A 23,363-nucleotide genomic window follows, 5' to 3' on the forward strand; every position below is an offset into this window, starting at 1 on the left:
TTCGTAAGTGATTTTTTAGAAAACTTCACAGCACTCATGACATCCTCCACCCACCCCCTGCCCCACCATTTGGCAGTAGCTTTTCCTCAAATTAATAATTAGCATGTTCTTCTATTCTGTTTTGTTTTCATTTTGATCTTTTGTTAGCCTGCCTAAAATGACCTTTGTAGTAGAAACCCCACCTCTAACCCTAGAAATGGCATAATTGTATTATAGCAAGTTGACCTGCTGACTGTTAGCAGGCAAAGGAGACGTCAGGGCTCATTTTTGTATCCAGCTTGCTTGAGAGCTGCCATAAGGGGGCCAGTAACTCTCATTCTTTGTACTAACAAAGACCTCATTATCTTTCCACCCCTTCCCTCAGTTCCATGAGTTGGAAGTGTTTTTTTAACCAAAGGAACTATATTTATTGATACTTTCTTTTTCCATTTTTTATTAACCAAGAACCTAATAGCTGGGTCTGAAATCAAAACATATGCTTCAGATAGTAGTATCAACATTAAATTTGATTTTTCAGATGGTTGATACTTGTTAACTTGTGTACCTTTAATATTAATAGACCATTCCATTAACATTTTTTAAAATAAAAATAATGTGAAGTCCCTATTCCATTATCTTTCTCTCACCTTCTCCGTGTCCATCCCCTAATCCCCAGTTAGACTTGGTGGATCCCAAGCTGGACAAGTACCAACTCCCTCCCCCACTTGAGGGAAATGTAATAGATAATCCTTCTTGATGCCATTGTTAGTCCTGTAATACCAGGTGTCTTGTCCTGGGGACCCAAGATCATGAATTGTCACCATTTGTAACTGCATTACTAAGAGGCCTTTCCTGTTCTCTCCCCCCATCTCCACTAGTTTCTCTTGTCTGTGTTGGCTTTGTGCCTTCTTGAGCTTCCCTGCTGTCTGTCTGTCACAGTAAACTGGGAGCCCTGTAAGGGCAAGGATGTCCCCCATTCATCTCGGTGTCCACTGTGCTCAGGAACAGTGCCCGCGGGACGCCTGGGTGGCTCAGTTGGTTAAGCGACTGCCTTCGGCTCAGGTCATGATCCTGGAGTCCCGGGATCGAGTCCTGCATCGGGCTCCCTGCTCGGCGGGGAGTCTGCTTCTCTCTCTGATACTCCCTGCCTCATGCTCTCTCTATCTCATTCTCTCTCTCAAATAAATAAATAAATAAATAAAATCTTAAAAAAAAAAAAAGGAACAGTGCCCGCGTGGCACAGATGAACGAGGGCGGGACAGTGCAGCCTCCTTAGAATGCTGTCTGTGTTCTGGGCTCTGTCCCGAATACTCAGCATGGATTTGATTTTAATCTCTTTAAAGCCCACAACAGCATTAAGAGGAAGTGCATTACTGCTCTTATTCCCATTTAACGATTGGGAACAGGTTTAAATACTTGGTTAAAGTCATACCACTGTGTGTTTGTTTCGGGATTGTTTTTCTCTCTTTCCTTTGACCCTTAGGATGGAAAAGTAAAATCACTCAAAGACAAGACTAAGAAGAGAAATTAAGTCTGGAAAATAAGTAAATAAAAATAAGCAGCCCCTTGAATAATCACATTGTCTCAGTGAGAGGGTCATTTGCCCTTTCTGAAACTTGAAACTTGACTCCTTTAGTCACACTGCTGCTTTTCTTTTAGATGCTTCATATCATGTCACTTAGCTTTGTAAACTACCAGGCACAGAATTGTATTTCTAAATTTCTCAAATTTTAAGCACTTCTACATTCAGAAATTATTTGAGCCCTGACTGGAAACAGTGGAGACAGTATATATATTTATGTTGTTTTTCTCCTTTTACTCTTCTAATCATGCACCACTTCCTAACAAGTGGTGTGTGAGTCTGCTTGGGCAAATGATCCTAAAGAGAACATTTCCAAATAATTGGGACTTCCTTATTGCTGTTTAGGTTGATATTTAACAGAAAAAGATAGTTTTCTTTAACCAGATAAGAATTTGGGGTAATTATTAGTTGATGTTTATATTATTTGTTAAACTTTCAAAACATCAGCTTTGTCTAATTGCACTGTCAGATATCATCTCCAGTTTAGCATGGAGAAAAAGTAAAAAACTAAATAACCAAACAGGTTTATCCACAGTTAAAGTATGAGATGGTAGAAGAAATAATGTAACCAAATTCATTTTATAAAAATTGTTGTTGGGGTGCCTGGGTGGCTCAGTTGTTAAGCGTCTGCCTTCGGCTCAGGTCATGATCCCAGGGTCCTGGGATCGAGCCCCACATCGGGCTCCCTGCTCAGCGGGAAGCCTGCTTCTCCCTCTCCCACTCCCATGCTTGTGTTCCTGCTCTCGCTCTCTCTCTCTCTGTCAAATAAATAAAATCTTTAAAAAAAAATTTGTTGTTTTGTAGGATTTATATGGAAAGATAAGAATTTATTGTATCTCAAATACGTATGTATTAATGGTTGGGCTTGGTTATAGTAGTAGCCCTAGACATTAGTCAGTATTTAAACAACAGAAGAGAGAGTTTTTGTTTTAACTCCCCTGATTTTTATGTTTATGTGTTTTATTGCAAGCCACTTAAAATCCCTTCCCTTCTTTGGGGAGGAGGTAGCCAAAAATAAACAAAATAGCACAAAATAATCTAAATCAACCAAAAATAAAACCGTGTTATATTTCCCTTCTTATGTAATAAACATTGATGAAAAGATGGGTTCACTTTATAGCGAATTTCTAGGAATATAACTGCTTTGTAAAATGAGGGACACATGTATTAAAGGGAGAATAATTGTAATTACCACTTGTTCACAGTAGTGGCTTGAGAGTTGGGGCAGGTAACCAAAAATAGGTTCAGATTGTTCAAAGAGGGTTTAGGTTAAACAATTATACAGATTTCCTTCGAAACTCTTAATAAGTTACAACTAGTATTGGGGTTATAAATTCTTCTCACTGGATAGTTAAAGAACAGGTGCAGCTAGCCACCATTACTCAGATTGTTTGAGTTTGTATGGGGATGGCCCTCTACATTCCAAGATCAAGGTAAAGAAATGTGGGTCAATGAGTAGAGTGGAGTCCTGAGCCAGCTTGCTATCCTGGGGTGGTAGGTCACATAATTTATGCATCCAAGAAGCAATGCCAGGCACACCTCTTAGGGACACTGAAGAGCCAAGGGTTTGGACTGAATGATCTCTAGGTCCCTTTTATTCTTACATATGTAATGTTTTAATTTTAGTAGATTTTTCCATCTGCTTAACTAATTTTCATTGAAGCATCCTTAGTAAAATTTGTTGTACATATAAAAAAATCACAATGTGTTTAACTTTTGGGTTTCTGCCTTTATTGCCCTCTTTGTTTAGTTTGGACCAAGGAGAAGATATTTTATTAACAAGTTATAATTCTGCTGGAAAATAATATGGATCCTACATTATTTTGGGAGTTTAAGCTAAATGAAAACAGTAGTTGAGTATTAACAGATGTGACAAAGTCCACATGGCTTGCATTCTCTTCTAAGCCTTTTGTGGTAGAAAGCTTCTTGAATTCATCTCTTGTTTTATTAATGTTTATGTAATCATATCTATACTTTAGTTTCTAGAATGAGTGAATGATTTGTGATACCCTTCCTTAAATGGATTCATCCTTTGTTCATTTGAAAAGCCATCATTTTTCCAAATGATTGGTGAGATTTTATCTAATGGCAAGAAGGTAGGGGGTTATTTGCTCTTGTAGGAGTTAGTCTAATGCTACAGTTGGTAGGGTCCTCGGATGTCAACTAGTCCAGCCTTACAATCACTACAGGAATGTCTTATGCAGAATATTAGATGGTTGCGCAGCCTTTGCTAAAGTACTTAGAGTGATGGGAAACCTGCTGTCTTTCCCAGCGCTTTATTAAGTAGCTTCTGCTGTTTTTAAGTCAGAGTGTGCCTCCTGGTTACTTGTATCTTCAGACCTAGTTTTGTCCTCTGAAATCATGTATCACCTGTCTTTTTCTTCAGTGACACCACAGAAATATTTCTCCTCTCTGAATTTTAATTTTCTTAACTATAAAATGACTGATTTACATCATCTGGTTACCTCACCAGGATTGAGGTAAAGAAAACTGAGATAATTGTGACGTTAGGCAAAATCCTTTTTATGTCTCAGAGTATTAAAATACTAGTTTTAGTTTTTCTCTGGTAAATAATGTCATGAGAAAGACAGCAGTGTGTTGTCCAGTGGCTTGGGAACCTTGATAGGTACTTTCCACTTGACATTCTTGCCATTAATGAATTAATTTATCTCTTTGTTGAACATTTATTGACTATTCACTATGTGGCTGAGGTGAATATAAAAACAGTGAACAAGACAGATACCTTCCCTGCCTTATTGGGACTTAAGTTTTCTTCCCTAGATGTTTTTCTTTGAGATATAAATGATTTTCACTATTGAAATAAAATAATATTGTTAGTCTACTTTCGCTCTTCTTAGTGCTTTTGGTTTTCTAACTCATCCAATATTTAACAGTATGTCTTTGATTTGTAGATATATGGAGTCTGGGAGTGATCCTTTTCATGTTGGTGTGTGGGCAACCACCTTTTCAAGAGGCCAATGACAGTGAAACATTGACAATGATCATGGATTGCAAATATACCGTACCATCCCATGTGTCCAAAGAGTGTAAAGAGTAAGTAAAAACAGAAAAAGAATGTGGAAACTTAAAACACTCATACTAAAACCAGATTTTTATTTATTTTTTTAAAGATTTATTTATCTAGAGTGCAAGCAGGGGGAGGGGCAGAGGCGGGGAGGGAGAGAGAGAATCCCAAGCAGACCCCACGCTGAGTGTGGAGCCCTACTCTGGGCTCAATCTCATGTCCCCGATATCATGACCTGATCAAAATTAAGAGTCGGATGCTTAACCAACTGAGCCACCCATGCACCCCCAGAAGTTTTGTTTTATTCTATTAATATGTCAAAAAAATTTGAGGTGACTTCAATATATAAGCATCTGAGTTCGTTTTAATTTTTGAACTTGATATTTTATTTTTGTTAAGTGTGTTTTGGGGGGTTAACTCCAGAATATGATTTGAAATTTAATATTGGAGTACAAAATGTGTTCGTCTATTTCTTTTTTTTTTTTTAAGATTTTATTTATTTATTTGAGAGAGAGCACATGAGAGGGGGGAGGGTCAGAGGGAGAAGCAGACTCCCTGCCGAGCAGGGAGCCCGATGCGGGACTCGATCCCAGGACTCCAGGATCATGACCTGAGCCGAAGGCAGTCGCTTAACCAACTGAGCCACCCAGGCGCCCGTGTTCGTCTATTTCTTAAATACGCTTGTTTTCAAGAAGCCCATTATATGCCTCTTCAGCCTCCAGGAGTGGTAGTTACTCACTGGAAATGAAGATACTACCATGGGAACTATCTTGGTGTTTTTGCATCAGCAAAAAAGCAAGACCACCTGGAATTATTTTAAATTCCAGAGAAAAGTTAAGGCATTTCTTTTCATGAAATAGACCACCAACACACCATTTTAGGTTTTACATAACGTTTCCCTTAATTTTATTCATACACCACTCTCTGCAGTTGGTTTGTGTGATTATGGGAAGCCAGCAACCAAAAGTACACTCAAGTTGATTATTTGGAATTTAAAGTACTTTATAGTTCTGTGATATGTATAGTGAGAAATATAATAATGGAATAAAAGAACTGTTAGAAGCTCAGTATTTCATTGATATTATGGGTGATTATATATATATATACACATATGTATATATATATGTTTTTTTTATTTATTTTATTTATTTTTTTTTAAAGATTTTATTTATTTATTTGAGAGAGAGAATGAGAGACAGAGAGCATGAGAGGGAGGAGGGTCAGAGGGAGAAGCAGACTCCCTGCCGAGCAGGGAGCCCGATGCGGGACTCGATCCTGGGACTCCAGGATCATGACCTGAGCCAAAGGCAGTCGCTTAACCAACTGAGCCACCCAGGCGCCCTGTTTTTTTTTTTTTTAAATGGGTGATATTTTTAAGTAAGTTCAGCTGAGATTATAGCTATTACTTTAAGGATTTTGTTGTAGTAATAAAGTTTTGAATTTTTCCCATCAGCTGGTAAGAAGGAAGTCTGATGGTTTGAGAAATCTTTTCTCCAAGTGGAACCCCATCTTAGGCCCATGTGGTGGATGGTTAAGAGCTTACCTATTCAGACTCTTTGGATTCAGATACAGGCTTCTCTATCTACTGATGATGTGAGAATGGTAGAACCTGTTATCCAGAGTAAGAAATATAACAGTTGTGATATCTTAGGAGCCTTCTCTGTTTCTCCCTTGTAGAGGGATTATTTTTAATAACTGTAGGACCATTGAGTTTTCTACTTTTTCCTATGTCAGTTTTGCTAACTTCTGTTTTTTAAGGAGCTTGCCCATTTTATCTAAATTTTCAAATTTATTGGCCTCAAGTATTTATATTCTCTGGTTATATTTGTGAAGTATATAGATCAGTGGGATGTTGCTCTTTATCATTCCAGTATTGACAGTTTTTGCCTTCTTTTGTTTTTGTCTTCATTAGTCTTGCCTGAGGTTCGTTAATTTTATTAGTTTTTTTCAAGGAACTGCCTTTTATCTTTATTAATTTACTTGTATTTCTTGTTTTATGTTGTGAATTTTCTCTTATCTGTATTATTTCCTTCTACCTACTTCATGGGCTGATTCTCTTCTTTTTTTCTTATGTTGGATATTTGGCTCACAAATTTTCCTTTACTAATGTCATAGTTAAGGCTATTAAATTGCCTCCTTGTACCACTTCTGCAGTATCTTACTAGTTTTGAGTTATAGCCCTGTTATTATTCAGTTCTAAGTATTTTCTAGCTTCAAATGCTTTATTTGACCTTAAGTTTTTAGAGGGGTATTTTACATTTCCAAATGTGTAGAATTTTTCTAATTACTTTTTTGTTATTCATTTCTAACTTAATTCCATTGTGGTCCAGGAATATAGTCTATATAGTACTAGTTTTTTGTTGTTTTTCAAATTGTTGAGGCTTGCTTAATGCCTAGCACGGAGTCAGTTTTTGTAAATGATTCTTTTGTTCTGGAATAGAATATGTATTTACCCATTTTCAGGGTCAGAGTTGTCTATAAATCCTTAAGATCAAGCTTGTTAATTATGCTGTTCTAAATTACATCTTTTCTGAGTTTTTTGATTACTTGATTTATCACTTACCTGAGATATTCTTTCACTGTAATGGTAGATTTATTGTTTTATTCTTGAGAGTCTATCAGTTTTTGCTTTAAGTGTTTTGAGCCAATGGTAATTAGGTACAAATTATTGTATCTTACTGGTGAAGCCAATGGTAATTAGGTACAAATTGTTGTATCTTACTGGTGAATTGAACTTGTGTATCACTTGTTTATCTCTAATGATGCTTTTTGCCTTAAAGTCAATCTGTGTTATCTAGTCTTAACTAGCCATACCAGTCTTCTTTTGGTTAGCATTTATGTGCTATATAGTTTTCCATTCATTTACTTTAAACCTTTCATTGTCTTGATTTTAAGTATGTCTTTTTTAACAGCTGGAGGTTTAATCCCTTCTGAGGATTTTTGTCTTTTCATCAGAGTTTATCCCATTCATATTTATTGTTTTCACTGAAAGATGTAGGTATATTTATGCTCTTCTTATATGCTTCATATTTCTCCTACTTTTCTTTTTTCTTTTTTTTTTTTTTTTTGGTCTGTTCCTTCTTTAGGATCAATGGAGGTTTTTCATTTTCTCCTTTCTTGGCTTTCTCCCTTCAACTAGCTTGGAAGTTATAGTTGGTTATTTTAGTGCTATCCTGTTTTAACACACACATACATATTTGTATGATTAATTAATTAATTTTAATTTTTTAAAGATTTATTTGAGAAAGAGGGAGAGCGAGCTCATGGGGGGTGGGGGGGGTGCGCAGAGGGAGAAGCAGAGTCCTTTTTGAGCAGGGAGCCCCCTATGTGGGATTCAGTCCCAGGACCCTGGGATCATGACCTGAGCTGAAGGCAGACGCTTAACTGACTTAGCCACCCAGGTGCCTCCTATATGCTTAATTTAATAAAATTGATAGTTAATCCTTATGTTTATCTCTTCCTAAACAACACAAAATCCTTAGAACACTTTACCATTCAATATTTCTAACTCCACAAATTAGAGAGTATAGTACAGTAAAAAAATTGTTTAGAATTACCCAGATGCTTGATAAAAAACATTGTATATCCTTCCACTTGGGATCACATTCTTCTGCTAAAATTATACCTTTAGAATTTTTTTGATGAGCATTTGTTGGTGATAAACTTTCTCAGTTTTTCATTGAAAATCTTTTTGTTACATGTGCCCTTGAAAGTTTCATTGAGTCTAGAATTCTAGGTGTGGACAGTTGTTTTCTCTCAAGTTATTGAAGATGTTACCACATCTTCTGATATGTCTTGTTACTTTTGGGATGTCATCTGTTCATGTTATTATTGTTCTTGCACAGGTGATCTCTCTCTTCTCAGGCTGCTCTAAGAGTTTCTATTCATTCTGCTTAGGATGTGTTAGGCTTCCTGGGTCAGGATTTGTGTTCTTCCATGAATTTGGAAAATCCTTAGCTATTATCTTTTCAAATATAGTTTCTTGCCCATTCCCTCATTCCCTTCTGGAACTCCGATTAGATATATGTTAGGTATTTTCACTCTATCCTCCTTGTCTTTTCATCTCTTCATATTTTCTCTTAGTCCACCGGTGCAGGGTTATTTCCTTGGCTCTGTCTTCCAATTCATCAGTTTTCTTTATATCTAATTTTAAAAATTTGTCCATTGCTTTTTTTTTTTTTTTTTTTTACTGTTTTTTGTATTTTAGACTTCTCCATGTCTTAAACATATTCAACACAGTTATCTTCTGTGTCTGAAAATTTCAGTATTTTAAGACTTTGCATTCTGATGTTGCCATCATGTTTTTTTAGTTCTTGTTAGTACTTGTTTCCTTTGTATTTTTTGATTGTGAGGCCGTATTCCTTGTAATACTATGTGGGAGTTCTTTTAAGTTACGTTCCTATGAAAAGGTTTTACATTTCCTTCTTTACTGTAGTTACTTAGGAGCACCTCCAGTTTAAAACCGCCTTAAATTAACAACTTCTCTACATGTACCACACAGATATCATTAATTTGGACCACAGACTTGTGTGAGGACCAGCCTGTGGCTAGAAATTCTTAGATGAGATTTCCCTGCCCCACTCCACAGCCAGTGTTGAGGCAGGCAGGTTTCCTTCTTGATATCTTAGCAGATTTGTTTCTCATTTCTCATTCACCCTAACACTGAAGCTGGGACCCCAGCTCTTTACAAGGACTCTAGTTGTACTCCCTGCCTTCAGTAGGCCCTACACATTATATTCTATTTTGTGCACTCAGTATAGCTTTCGAAACCAAAGCAGAAGCAGTTGGGTCAAAGGCTAGCTTTGTCATTCACCTCCTAAAAGTCCTGCTTTTACTCCATTTTTACCTTTGAGTATTCTTTCCTTCCTTCCATCTTTATGTATATATGTATTTATTATTTTGCCAGCACAATGCATTTAAACAAAATATATGTTTAAAAGCCTGTGGCATTTTGATTGTTTTCATCAAGATCATTTATTCTTCCTGAAGCAGAAGTTGGCTCATGCAGTGTATTCTGTATGTCATTGTTGATCACTATAGCTGGTTCTGGCATGCCACTAAGCCACAGTTAATTCAACAACAGATGTTGATATCTAGAGCTAATTCTAGATGATAGGAAGCTGTTTGGCTTATCAGTATATCCGGCAGTTGTGATTTTCTGTTTATGAATCTGATGGCACTAAATTTTCTTTATTCCCATCTGCTGCACCACCACCACCACTAGTGAGCCTAGTGAAATTGATGGTGTAAGTGTAGGAAACAATTCTGATTAATAAAATAATCCACCATTACTAATCCCTGCCAACAGTTTGCTCTAACAGTGGACTTACCTTCCTTTCCAGCCTGATCACACGGATGCTACAGAGAGATCCCAAGAGAAGGGCCTCCTTAGAAGAGATTGAAAATCATCCTTGGCTTCAGGGAGTGGACCCTTCACCAGCCACGAAGTATAACATCCCCCTCGTGTCATACAAAAACCTCTCGGAGGAGGAACACAATAGCATCATTCAGCGCATGGTGCTCGGGGACATAGCGGACCGCGACGCCATTGTAGAGTATGTCAGCACTCATCAGCATGGGGCCACGGGTTTAGGATTCTTGGAATGGTCTCTTCTCTTAACTTGCCAGGGCCTGTGGACACTGTAATGCGTAGAGTTCCCAGTTGGCAGAAGTCATGTCATTTATTTCTAGAGTTCCTGGTCCAGTGCCTGTCTCATAGGTTTTATTGTTCTGTTGTTTTTATTTTTGTACTAGTGAACAAGTACACCATTGCTGGGTGGTGTCACCGAATGCTGTGGCCTCTCTCCCTTCCTGTAGAGGTGGATTGGAATAGGTTTTTTTGTATCCCAGTACATGTCTTTTCCATAGCAGCATCTTCTTCATTGTCATGTCTCCCTCTGCTCCCCACAGTGAGTGGGGAGAATGGGGCGGACTGCAGTCCTCTAAATGAGGGGTTGACACATGGGGCCGGTCACACATTGTTGTAAGGAAAATTTTAGTGGGCCACAATCATGCCTGGTGGCTTGGATATTGTCATTGGCCACATTGTGCTACAATATCAGAGTGGCTGTGAGAGAGACCACATGACCCACAAAGCGTAAAATGCTTACTTTCTGGCCCTTCAGAGCCCTTGCTGCAGTGACCTGCAACCCGTAAGATACAAAGTTGTTAATTAAGTCATTTAAAACCAAAGCCAGTTTTTAATAATCTAAGAAGTTTGGAATCAAGGATAATATAAAGATGCAGTTGCTTTGTTTTAATAATGATTTATTTCTATAAGAGGTCTTGTCTAGAAAATTATGAAGTATTTCCACAAATGAAAAGTCAAAATGTTATTTAACCTGTTGAATGAAACCATCAGGTATGATGGAAAGAGGAGATACTCCGTTGGGGTGAGGGGGTGGGCAAAAAAGAAGACCACTCAGATTCAAAATTTTGGTTTAAGTACAAATTTCTGCAGATTTCCAGCTGCATTATTAGTTGTCATACTTAATGACCTAAATGAATAGGAAGAGCAGGACATGCCTGCCAAGGACACTCGTTTTAGGAATGTGTAGAAAGTGATTTTTCATTTTGAGTGCATAGAAGGCTATTTGTATCTCCCTGAAGTGGCTCAATGTTCTTAGCCTAAATAAACACATGCAGTGGTATCATTTAGAACTATTGGATTCATGTAAATTCAACGATAAATCCAAAGGGAGGGGCAGTCTCCCTGGCTCAGGAGACCCCATTTGCCTGTGCACTGGTGGGCAGGTGCACAGTGAAGCAGGGGCTGGGAGGCCCGAGCTTATTCCCCCCAGCTGGTCTCAGCTCTTGCCCATGGCTTGTCTGTGACCAGCTCCCCCTCCTGAGCATGATGCCTCAACTAAAGGACACGTGTTTTTTGGCCCCCTCAAAATAAGCCAGTGACCTTAGTTTGGTACTTGGCTTAGGAAACCACTCTAAGAAGTCATTCTGAGCCCTGAATTTCATCTTGGGCTCTTACTTTAGAGTCTTGCACCTCAGTCTGCCCTGCCCCCGTTAGCTGTGACCCCCCTGTCTGTCTTGTGAAAAGGGATCCTTGTATTGCTTCTTTCCTAAGTGTTCAATTGTGTATTTTCAGTGACTACAGAAAGTTTCTGGGCCCTGTAGACCCTTGTAGTGCGCTTGTGCAGTCCTCAGGCCAGGCCAGCCGCAGGAGGGCAGGTGGCCGTGTGCCCTGTGGGCGGGAGGCTGCCAGCCTGGGGCTGCAGGATGCCTGCTCAGACTAAGGACTCAGAGCCCTCTTTTGAAATGGATGAATGAATACATTGATTTTATTCAAAGAAGAGGCTAATGACATGTTCTCAGTTATATTAGTAATTCATTAAATGCAAAGTGTAAAAATAAAAACTCATCCTCATTTTTCTGATTGATACTGGTATTTCAGTGCACATTCACACAGCTCATTTCATACTTCTGATGGAAGCACGTAAGCCAATTTAATGAAAATGAACACTGACACAGATTAAAGTTTTGTATAATGCATACATTCTTGGAAAGCTTCATCACCTTTTTTATGCATTGAAAACTGACATCCAGCTCAGCTGCTCTCAGCGTTTTGGATTTTTCTTACTAACTGAACATTTTTATATAGTTTTTTAGAATTTCATGAGTGATCTAAATAACTACTAGGTTTTTCTTCTTGTTTGTGTTTTTTTCATGATTTTAAAGATTCCAGGTCATTGGATTTCATTTGCTTGTACTTTGGAAAAGGAAAAAAAAAAAGAATTCTGCTTGTAAAAAAGCAAACCTGCTGACATGGCTTACATTTATTCTCCCTTATTTTCCTCAGAGCCCTGGAAACCAACAGGTATAATCATATCACGGCCACTTACTTCTTGCTTGCTGAAAGGATCCTGAGGGAGAAGCAAGAGAAAGAGATACAAACCAGATCTGCAAGTCCTAGCAATATCAAGGCCCAGTTTAGGTGAGAAAAAAATCTTCACTGATTTTAGTAAGTTAACGTTTTGAAATAGAGAACCCCTTTAAAAAAATTCTTCCTAACTCTTTGGGGCACAAGAGTATAAACAGTGGTGGCAGCCTCATTGGAGAGGCCACACATGGGCTCTCCCTGTGTGGGAGTCTTGTTCCTTTGTCACCAAGAACACCTTCCTTCCTGGGCTCAGGGGAGAGGGGCTGTGGCTGCTGGCTTGGCCAGGAAAACACGTTTGGAGAAGCAGCCTCAAGCAGAGTGTCTGTCAACTATTTTCATTAAACTCTTCCAGATCTTATATGTATTAATGTGTTATTTTCTTTAAGTTTTCATTCCAGGAACAGGGCCAAATGTTCCCACTGTTATTTGAAATAATTTTTAAGAACATTAAGGGAATTTCCATGCCCTGATATTATCTCAGGATTTCAGTGATTTGACAGATCAGCTATTTGATTTATTGGCTGCTTGACATTGGGAGGTCACTTCGCCTCTTTTTGACTCAGTTTCCTGATCTGTGAAATGGGAGTAATAATACATCCACCTCCTGAGCTGGGCTCCATGTGTTTGCTGTCACTGTTATGACTATTTCATCACCACTGGTGTCTTTGGTAAAGTCATGAATGTGCTCTTCCCCATTTTTCCCCCTCCTCCCCACCTTTTTCTTCTGCCATATTATACGCTTTCCATTCAAAATCAAAGGACGGAGAGGATTACATTTTTACATCACCACTATGAAAGTCATGTAGAATTTATCTTTCCCTCTTCAGATAAAGGAATCCATGGAAGTGTAGTGATTCAAAAACAGAAGGATGCTCCCAATTCTGAATAATTCTCTACGCGTACATCCATATACAAATATGTGTGTGTGAATATGTAATAATAATTATTTAAAATAAGCAGAAAGCCATTGGATTTAAATTACTTGGAGTCAACTTGCCATGTGTAGGTTGTTACTTGGGATGCAATAGAGAAGAGAGAAGAAAACGTTCCTGGGTGGCCAAAGAATAAAGATTTAGAAGTTTAGAATTGGAAAGTGGACTTAGTATTTAACTTTGTTTGGATCCTGGATGGAGGCTTCTGTAACGAAACCTAGGCACGCTGTCTGCTGTCTGTGTGGAAGGGGACTGGGTCCCAGGGAGCCAGGGACTCAGGCATGAGACCAACCAGAACAGTGACTTTGAGGGGTGAGGTCATCCTAGTCCTGACCTGGGCCCCCCCACTGGGAAAGAGAAGGGTCACCACACATCAGGCCACCAAGTCTGGAGTCAGTCTAGCCTTAGAGGATGGAATATTTGGATTTGAGCTGTTTTCAGTGAAACAGATCAGAACTCAATCTAAAGTTGATCACATATGTAAATAAGTTGGTTGTACCTTATTATAAAAGTTATAGAGCCTATAAAGAAATATCAGAGCCTTCCCTCAAGTTTTCCTTTTACCCTCCTAGAGATACCAGAGTAGAGGTTCTGTGAGGGCCTCACCTCCTTCCGGGCCCAGGGCACGTGGGGTATCTGCTTCCTTGCCTTCTTTTTACTGGCACTGTGACTTTATCGTCAAAACCCTGGACCTGACTTAGTTCTGTCGCTGGACGTGCCTTCAGATCAGAGTGACCCTGGGGCTCAGGACCCTGGACTGAGTCAGGAGACAGGTGTTGAAACGAGCCCAGCTCTTCCAGGGGCCAGGCAGGGCAGGTAGGGTGAGCCAGGGAGCTCCAGCTGCAGCGAGAGCGCCCTCCTTTGGGTTCTGCAAGCCTGGGCTGGAAGCATGGCGTGGTCTGTGTTTTAGAAGAGGCCTCGTGAGGTCCTCTGAGGAGCGGACCCCGGCACGGGAACGCTCAGTGCCAGCATCCTCTCCGAGCCCCAGGAAGTGAGGAATCCCTGAGGCCAGACCGCAGAGGCCCAGCTGTTCTGCAGTGGCCATTTAGAAGCTTCCTAGGTTGCCCTGGGGGGTGCAGTAGCCATGGAACCCAGCCTCCGTGTCACTGTCCGCCAGCCTGTGTGACTTCGGTCAGGTTTCCTGCCCTGTCCGTGTTGTCACTTCTTCCCCCTGTGAAGGGGGTGATCATGGCCCCAGCTTGTGGAGAGCTGCCCGGCTCTCCGCTCTGCTGCATCTGGGAAGCACTCAGGCCGCGCGAACTGTTCTGTCCGTGTGACTCATTTACAGGTCTTGTTTAGCCGTCTCTGCTCACAGTGTTGTGGCCATGAAGAGGACTGACTTCGGTTAGCACAACATGGAGCTCAGATGTGCGCTCAAATAACGTGAATGGTTGAACCACTTACTCCTCTAAAAGCCGTTGGTTCAGAAGTGGCCAATGGAGGAGCCACCCCAGTGGCCACAGCCACCCCTCCTGTTTTGGGGAGTGGGCTCTGAGAACGGTTTTGGCTTTCTTTTCAGGTGGGGTGGGAGGTGAGGAGAGAAGAGCCTCCGCCACGTGTGGGCCCCCTGATCCTGGACTGCGCTGGCTGCCGCTCTGGTGGGTCGGACACAGTCGGCACCCGGCCTTCCGGCCCAGGGCCCCCGGGGTGTTTGCGGGCGTGGGGGGGCGCTGCTCTTTCAGGAACGGGGGCGGGGTGCTGTGCTGCAGAGCCGCAGGCGTCGCCCCGGCTTTGTGTGTGGGTGGGAGACAGAGGACTTGTCCAGAGACACTTAGTGACCTCAGAGACATTATCCAGCACTCAGCCTTTATGAACTACCAAGACTAGTATAGATGGACCACGCCGTGGACAAAGAGGAAATGGCTCTGAGTTGGGGGAAAGATGTCTGTCGTAAATTCCTGTGAGTTTTTTAAAGCTCTAGATTCAATTGGGTTTTATTTCTAGGATAACAGAATTGGTGTGAACACAAAAGTGTCATAGTGTGGAAGTGGCTATTTTAAAGATCCCTGACATCTACTATTGCCCTGGACAGAGGACAGTTAAGAATTCCAAAACAGCCAGAGACCTCATTTTCAAAAAGTTTTCTCCTTTGGCTGCCAAGCAATGTTCTTGTTGCTCGGGTGACTCTAGACAGGGGAATAAAATCAAAGTTTAAATAATTGTGGATTTGCTACTTACTACACTTGTGTGGACATTTAAAAATACTTGGATTTATATTTAGCATCGTGTGTTTTTTTAATTGGTGAAGAGTTGTACGTATGCCCATGTCCACTGACTTTTCTTTGCAGTATTCTCATGTTTAATCCACTGAACTATTTCCATTTATTTTTATAAACACCAGACTTTTACACCATCCTGTCATATCTGGAAGACTGGGAATTTCAGGTGAATTGTTTTGTTTTTTTTTTTCAGGTGAATTTTATTAGCAAACCATATACCTTCAAAGGTTGTGATCTAAGACCCAGAGGAACAAAACGTGTTGTGTTTGGGATTTGCTTTGGTGATCTCCCTTGTGCTTTTTTAAAACTGTTTTTCTTGTGGTGTAAGACTCGTATGGGAAAGATGGAGTAGCTCCTGGCTCCCTTTCCTGACAGCTCTGATGAAGTTCTCATTTGGCTAGTGAGCCACAGCCTGATCCATGTTTCAGAAGCACATTTGCCCTGCTGGTGTCCTTGCTGATCTTTATAGGATGTCGAATGGGTTTGCGAGGCTGCTGGTTTTTTTTTTTTTTTTTTCCTTTTCTTTTTTGCGTATTTCTTTTTATCAGTCTGTGGATTTTGCCCTAGTCAGTGTTATGTGATGTAGTTTTATAGAGTCTGCATATTATTTATGACATGGCTTTCTTCTTCCAATCTATTACACAGGCAGTCGTGGCCCACCAAAATCGATGTACCCCAGGACCTTGAGGATGATCTCACGGCCACTCCTCTGTCCCACGCGACTGTCCCTCAGTCTCCTGCTCGGGCTGCCGACAGCGTCCTCAATGGCCACAGGAGCAAAGGCCTGTGTGACTCGTCTAAGAAGGACGACCTCCCCGAGTTGGCCGGACCGGCGCTCTCCACCGTGTCCCCGGCGAGCTTGAAAGCCACGGCCAGCGGGCGCAAGTGCCTGTTCCGGGTGGAGGAAGACGAAGAGGAAGATGAGGAGGACAAGAAGCCCATGTCCCTCTCGACACAAGTGGTTCTGCGCCGGAAGCCCTCAGTGACCAACCGGCTGACGTCGAGGAAGAGCGCCCCCGTGCTTAACCAGATCTTTGAGGAAGGGGAGTCGGATGACGAGTTCGACATGGATGAGAACCTGCCCCCCAAGCTGAGCCGGCTCAAGATGAACATCGCCTCCCCGGGCACGGTGCACAAGCGCTACCACCGCCGGAAAAGCCAGGGCCGCGGCTCCAGCTGCAGCAGCTCGGAGACCAGCGACGACGACTCAGAGAGCCGGCGGCGTCTGGACAAAGACAGCGGCTTCACCTACTCCTGGCACCGGCGGGATAGCAGCGAGGGGCCCCCGGGCAGCGAGGGTGACGGCGGGGGCCAGAGCAAGCCGAGTGCCGGCAGCGGCGGCGCGGACAAGGCCAGCCCGAGCGAGAACAGCGCGGGTGGCGGCAGCCCCGCGAGCGGCTCGGGCGGCAAGCCCACCGGCACGTCGGGCAGCACGCGCCGCTGTGCCGGCCCCGGCCCCGGCGAGCTGGTGCAGAGCCTCAAACTCATGAGCCTCTGCCTGGGCTCCCAGCTGCACGGCGGCGCCAAGTACATCCTCGACCCGCAGGGTGGCTTGTCCTTCTCCAGCGTCAAGGTCCAGGAGAAGTCCACGTGGAAGATGTGCATCAGCTCCACGGGCAGCGCGGGCCAGGCCCCGGGCGTGGGCAGCATAAAGTTTTTCTCCGACCACGTGGCAGACAGCAGCACTGAGTTAGAACGGATAAAGAGCAAGAACCGGAAAAATAACGTGCTGCAGCTACCTCTGTGCGAAAAGACCATCTCTGTGAACATCCAGCGGAACCCTAAGGACGGGCTGCTGTGCGCCTCCAGCCAGGCCAGCTGCTGCCACGTCATCTGACTGGCGCCCTCCCTGGCCGCCGGCGTCCTCCCCGCTCGGGCCTGAGCACCCGTGCGCTTCTCCGCGCTTCTCCGCTCTTCTCGTTTGGCTTTTGCTCTTTTACAGTGGGCGTTAGGAGCAGTTATTTATTACCTTTCACTTGTTCGCCTGATGGTGTGACAATGCATGGTCTTTGTGCATGCTGCTAGATACTTCTTTTCCAGCCGAAAAGTCTGTTGTGTAATTTTTACATTTATAATTTTAATGTGGATGATCAGGATTAAATTAAAATGTATATTTGGAACCTAATATAAATGGAGCACTTAGAAATTTGATGTTCCGCACTTAATCTAGAGAGAAAAAAATGCTTTTGTTTCCGTGTGACAAATCTAAATTCCTATCCTGACCTTCTGTGATAACGGAAACTCCGTGCTCTGAGGCACACTCTGTGGTGTCTGAGACAGAACCAAAGCAATAACGTGGTGATGCCGACAGGCCTGGTGCCTGCGAGCGTGTGCGTGCCCCGCCTCCCGAGGCCTGTGCGGAGCAGAGTACAGCGAGCGTCTGCACTGAGAACCTTAAAACCATGATTTCAGCATACCCACACCTGTTTGTCTTAAGCTATAGTGTGAAAAAAAAAAAAAGTTTGGGCTCTTAAAATTTAACTGAAAAAGATTTTCTTGTTTTGTACTAGGTGAGATAAAGTACTTAGATTTATATGGCAGCTTCCCCTGTAGTGGTAAATTACAAACAGACAATCTTATTTTGTAATGTGATGAAGTGAACTGATGGTGTCTTAACTCTACTTATAGAGTGTGTAGTCTGTCTAACAGAACAAAAAGATGCTCGGTGTAAATTCCTTCCTATAGGGCACACCCTAGGGTTTCCTTTAAAACCATGTAGATAGAAGAAACTGTAGGGCCTGATATGGGAGCAAAGGTGCACACAGAAGTTGGCAAAGTCAAAACCCTATAAATTTTTAAAAAAAATTACTGGGATTTGATTTTTAGGAGTTTGGTAATTAGGTTGTCTCTTTCGTTGTTTTTGTTTTGTTTTGTTTTGTTTTCCCCATTCTATATCCTTTAGCTCAGTAAGCTATGAAAATTGGCTGATCAAAAACACATATAAAAGAACAAAATTCACACATACAGCAAACAAAAATGCACAAAGCTTGCTTTGTTTTTTTTGTTGTTATTGTCGTTTTGGTTTTTGCTTTTTTTTTTTTGCTGCAAGTGTTTTTCACTTTGCCTTCCTGCCAAAACCATAATCAAAGAACTCTTACTTTAAACTGCTCCTGTACAAAGACTACTTTTGACCAGATAATCATCTTTCGCGGCATTTTATCTTGTAAGACGCAGTATATTGCAGATCGCTACTTTTGGAAGGGGCCAGATGCTACTTTTTCAGGCTGTGCCCTGGGGGTCTTCAAAGCAATGCTTATCCACATTGGTGATAGGATGTGGCTGGGCCGGGATTGGGGGAGGGGGAACCTTCCCACACTCAGCAGCTTTCCTTCACGTCTCTGAAGTGACAGTCACTGTCTGTAGAGTGGGCAGGGCACCAAAGGACTGCATTCCATTGGTCATGGTTTCTCCAAGTACACCCTGACTCTGCTACTTAGGGTTCATAGATTTTACTCCAAACTGAATTTCACAATATACTTAACTAAGATGATACCTAAAATTATTTTACTTTCTAGACCTAAGCTAGATATGTTTTAAGCTACAGCTCTAGTTCATTGTGATATTTATAATTGAAAGCTACCAGAAAAGATGGGTGGGTGAAGCCATAGAACATATTTGCTTGAAATTCTTGAGCAGGGATCTTATAAAGGGCCAGAAATAAGATGTGTGGTTCACATAGATAGTGAGCGTAACATCTGTATTAAACGTAGGAGAGAAGTTTATAAAGGGCATTGGCAATAAACTCTTTGTTGCAGCTGTTTTCCAAGTAATGTAAATACTTTTTCCTGTGATTATGTATAGCCTTGGAATGGCACCTTTTAACTAACCCATATGTGTTTGGTTTCCAATGGTTTTTTATATTCAGATGTATATATGGTGCTCACTTTAGGATCAGCAGTGTTGACCGTTAATGCTGCATAGCTGTATTATAGCCTTATTAGTTGTGTGTGATTGGTTGACCCTTTGGGTATACAGATGTTAGTCTGAGTGGCGTCTTACTCATTTGTTCATAAGTGGATGATTGTGCATGTGTTGTATGTCATAGTATGTCGTCACACAAAAGGGAGGGAGCAAATAACCATTACATTAAGACAATATTGGACCAAACTATTTACTAGCTCTAAACAGTTTCTTGTACCCCTTAACCTGTCTTCAGAAGTTGCATAGAGTTATAGTAGTGTGTAAATTAAATATTGTGGAAAAACAATTAGTCTTGTATTTTTCTGTATGTGTGTGTACATATATTATATATATATACATATATATATATATATAAAATTATGTACTTCTGGCAATTCTATCTGTATTTAAAGATGTGACAATCTTGACACCGATTTTAAGAATAGCTGTGAGACTGAATCAAAGTAAAGATATCCCTACCAAGTAAGAATTGATGTGTGTTAAGAGGGTACAGAATTATCAGCTGATTTGGTCAGTTGCTTCCACTGCTGGTTGATTTTCCTCATTGTGTAAACATTGACAGGTATGTGACAAATGGGAAAAAAAAATCCAAATAATAAAGTGGCATATTGGTGTTCAGCAATATAACCTGCGTCCCACCTTTCTGTTTCTTTTCCTGAACGCAGACCCAGCCTGGGTGAGACGCAACTTTGTGCATGCCGTGCCCCTGCACTGCCAGGTGTGACTGAAAACAGCCCCGGGACTGCCCATTAATTATGCTTTATTTCCCCAATTCATCGTTTCCCTCACTTGGCTCGTCACCATGCTCCCAAATAATGGAATAAACTGAAGCCGTTAGAACTGCCGAAGGCTCCCGCTTCACCCTCCTACCTTGACCTGAATCCTCACGCCCTGCCCTTGCCCCTGGTTGTGTGACCCAAAGTCAATTCCTTTACTCACACCTTGAGGCCTTATGGGGATGAGTGAGGCAGCCATGAGGACTACTCATTCACTTCTTTGTTGTACCATCAAACTTTACTTCACTGCTAGATCATTCCTAACAGCAAACAAAACAAACATGACTTTATTCCCCGACCTTAAAGAGATGTCTTTGTTGTTCTCTCCCATCTTTGCTCTTTAAACCCTTCCCATCAGGCTCCTGCTGCCATCACCCCACCAAAACTGCTTGCTCAAGGTCGGTAGTGACCTCCATGTGTTAAAACCAGTGGTCAGTTTTTAAAACCAGCTTTGCGGGCGCCTGGGTGGGTGGCTCGGTTGGTTAAGCAACTGCCTTCGGCTCGGGTCATGATCCTGGAGTCTCAGGATCGAGTCCTGCATCAGGCTCCCTGCTCAGCGGGGAGTCTGCTTCTCCCTTTGACCCTCCCCCTTCTCATGCTCTCTCCTTCTCTCTCAATCTTTAAAACCAGCTTTGACGTATAATCCACATAGCATACAATTTCCAGTTGTACAATTCAGTGCTTTTCACTGTATTCTCAGAGTTGTGCAACCATTACCATAAATGCAAAAAGAAACCTGTACCTGTTTGCACTTCCTCTCTTCCTCTCATCTCCCCACCACAGCCTTAGCCCCTGGTGACCACTAACCCCAGCGGTCAGCTTCTAACCTATGGTAGTGTTTGATGAGTTGGTCACCCTTCCTCATAAACCTCCCATTGTTCTGGGCCCCACTTCCACCTCGCTGCTCTTCATCTCACTGGCTCCTTGCCCAACCTCTGAATTTGGAGGACCCCAAGGTTCATTTCTGGATCCTTCTCTGCACTTTCTGTCTCTTGGTCATCCCATTCAGTCAAACATTTACGTGCTGATAGAACCCAAAAATATATTTAGCCAACCTCCCCAGAACACCAGATTCCAACAACCTTGACTTCTCTACATGGACGTGTCTAATAAGCCCCTGAGTTTTTACATGCTCAGAACTTAAACCTTACCTTCAAATTATTACCTTCCTAATGCTTCCCATCTCATAAATGGTGGCTCTAAATCTTTTGCCCAAGTCAAGAATCTGGGTATCCTTCCCTCTGTCATTCCAGTATCCAAGCCATTCATTCAAATCTTATGCACCATTCAAAAATTGACCTGTTCTTACTGCTTTCCCTGCTAACACTCTAGTCAATGACACCATCATCACAACTGGACAACTGTAAATGCCTCCTGGAGAGTCTTGCTGCTTTTGCCCTTGCCTTTCTCTTGTCTGTTCTCTGTATAGCAGGGTGAGCTATCCTTTTAAAAGCTAAATCATGTCATGTTTGAATGAAAGGTGTTTAATTTCCAAATATTTGGGGATTTTCCACACAAGTTTCTGTTAACTAATTTCTAGTGCAGGTCTGTTTTGGCCAGAAATCATGCTTTGTATAATTGAAATCTTTGAAAACTTCCCGAAACTCTTCTTATGGCTCAGCTAATGGCCTCTCTTGATGAATGTTTTTGTGAGTGCTGGAAAAGTGCAGTTGGTTAAGTGTTCTACACATGTCAGTCCCAGTTGCTTATTAATGTTAGTCAAGTCTTCTGTATCCTCACTGATTCTCTGTCTCGTGTCAGTTAGTGAGAGAGTATTGAAATCTAGAATTGTGGATTGGCCTATTTCTCCTTTTAGTTCTATCAGCTTTACTTCATGAAATTTGAAGTGTTGTTGTTAGGTACATACACATTTAAGATTGTTAAGTCCCAATGGACTGATCTTTTTCATCATTATGAAATGTTCCTCTTTATCTCTGATAAATGATGCTTTGTCATGAACTCTACTTTGTGTGATATAGCCACTCTAGCTTTTTTTGATTGGTGGGAGTATTTCTTTTTCCATCTTTTTACTCTTAACCTATCTGTGTCTTTATATTTAAGGTAGAGTTGTTTTGTTTTTTGATTTTTTGTTTCTTTTTTATAGACAGCATATAGTGGGGTCTTGCTTTTTTTTCTAATTTGCAAATCTTTGCCTTTTATTTGCAATATTTTAGATCAAGTACCTTTAGTGTAATTATCAACATGGTTGAATTTATATCTACCATCTTTCTGGCTATTTGTTTCATCTGTTTTTTGTTTCTTTCCCCCTCTTTACTACGTTCTTTTTGTTTAACTGAGCACTTTTTATTGGCTTATTGGTTGTGCATCTTTAAATTTTTAGTGGTTATAGGGATGGGTATATATATATGTACATATATATATAAATGGATGGATATATATATAAATATAGCACATTGTATTTATATATTTATGTAATATATCTAATACATAGACATACATAATATATATATAAAGCTGCAATCTACCTCATATAGAATGTAAGAACCTTACAACTATTTCCACTTGCCTCTTTGTGTGTTGGCATACATTTTATTTTTATGTATGCATAAATATTTTTGTTTTAAATTGTTTTCTTTTTAAGAGATAAAACACAGGGGGAAAAAGTTTCTTTTACCTACATCTGATCATTTCCAGCACTCTTCATTTCTCTGTGTAGATCCACATTTTGGTATTTTCCTTCAAATTTTCATACAGTGCAGGTCTGCTGAAAATATATTCTGTCAGTTTTTGCTTGTCTAAAAAAGTATTTTTACTTAATTCATGAAGGATATTTGCATTGGGTATAAAATTCTAAGCTGATTTTTACTGCAATGCTGGACAACACATTTTACATTGTTGAGTGCTAGATTTTTCTATTCATGTAAAAAGTGTTGGTTTTCATTTTGGCATACAGTTATTTGGAAGCAGGTAGATCCTTTGGGGTTTTGCTTTTAAAGTGTGTTAGGACAGATCCAGAGCTGTCTCTAGGGCTAATTTGACCCACACTGAGACAATACCTCCTGCGTCCTCCACTG

General features: G+C 41.2%; 1 protein-coding gene across 3 annotated transcripts in view; it reads left to right on the top strand.

The window, feature by feature from the left end:
- The window catches only part of SNRK (SNF related kinase), a 57,419-nt gene extending 37,240 nt beyond the window's left edge, over nt 1-20,179 (top strand). For all 3 annotated transcript variants that reach the window (XM_045904149.3, XM_045904150.3, XM_045904151.3), the window contains 4 exons: nt 4,474-4,615; nt 9,929-10,141; nt 12,400-12,534; nt 16,277-20,179. In XM_045904149.3, coding sequence (XP_045760105.1) covers nt 4,474-4,615; nt 9,929-10,141; nt 12,400-12,534; nt 16,277-17,468 — 1,682 coding nt within the window. In that variant the 3' untranslated portion in view covers nt 17,469-20,179. The remainder of the gene's footprint in view (nt 1-4,473; nt 4,616-9,928; nt 10,142-12,399; nt 12,535-16,276) is intronic.
- The last annotated feature ends 3,184 nt before the right edge of the window (nt 20,180-23,363 follow it).

The sequence above is a fragment of the Mirounga angustirostris genome, unplaced genomic scaffold (genome assembly GCF_029215605.1).
Source record: "Mirounga angustirostris isolate CCGP_5_RB_7025 unplaced genomic scaffold, mMirAng1.0.hap1 SCAF_1, whole genome shotgun sequence".
In the NCBI taxonomy this organism is placed as follows: domain Eukaryota; kingdom Metazoa; phylum Chordata; class Mammalia; order Carnivora; family Phocidae; genus Mirounga; species Mirounga angustirostris.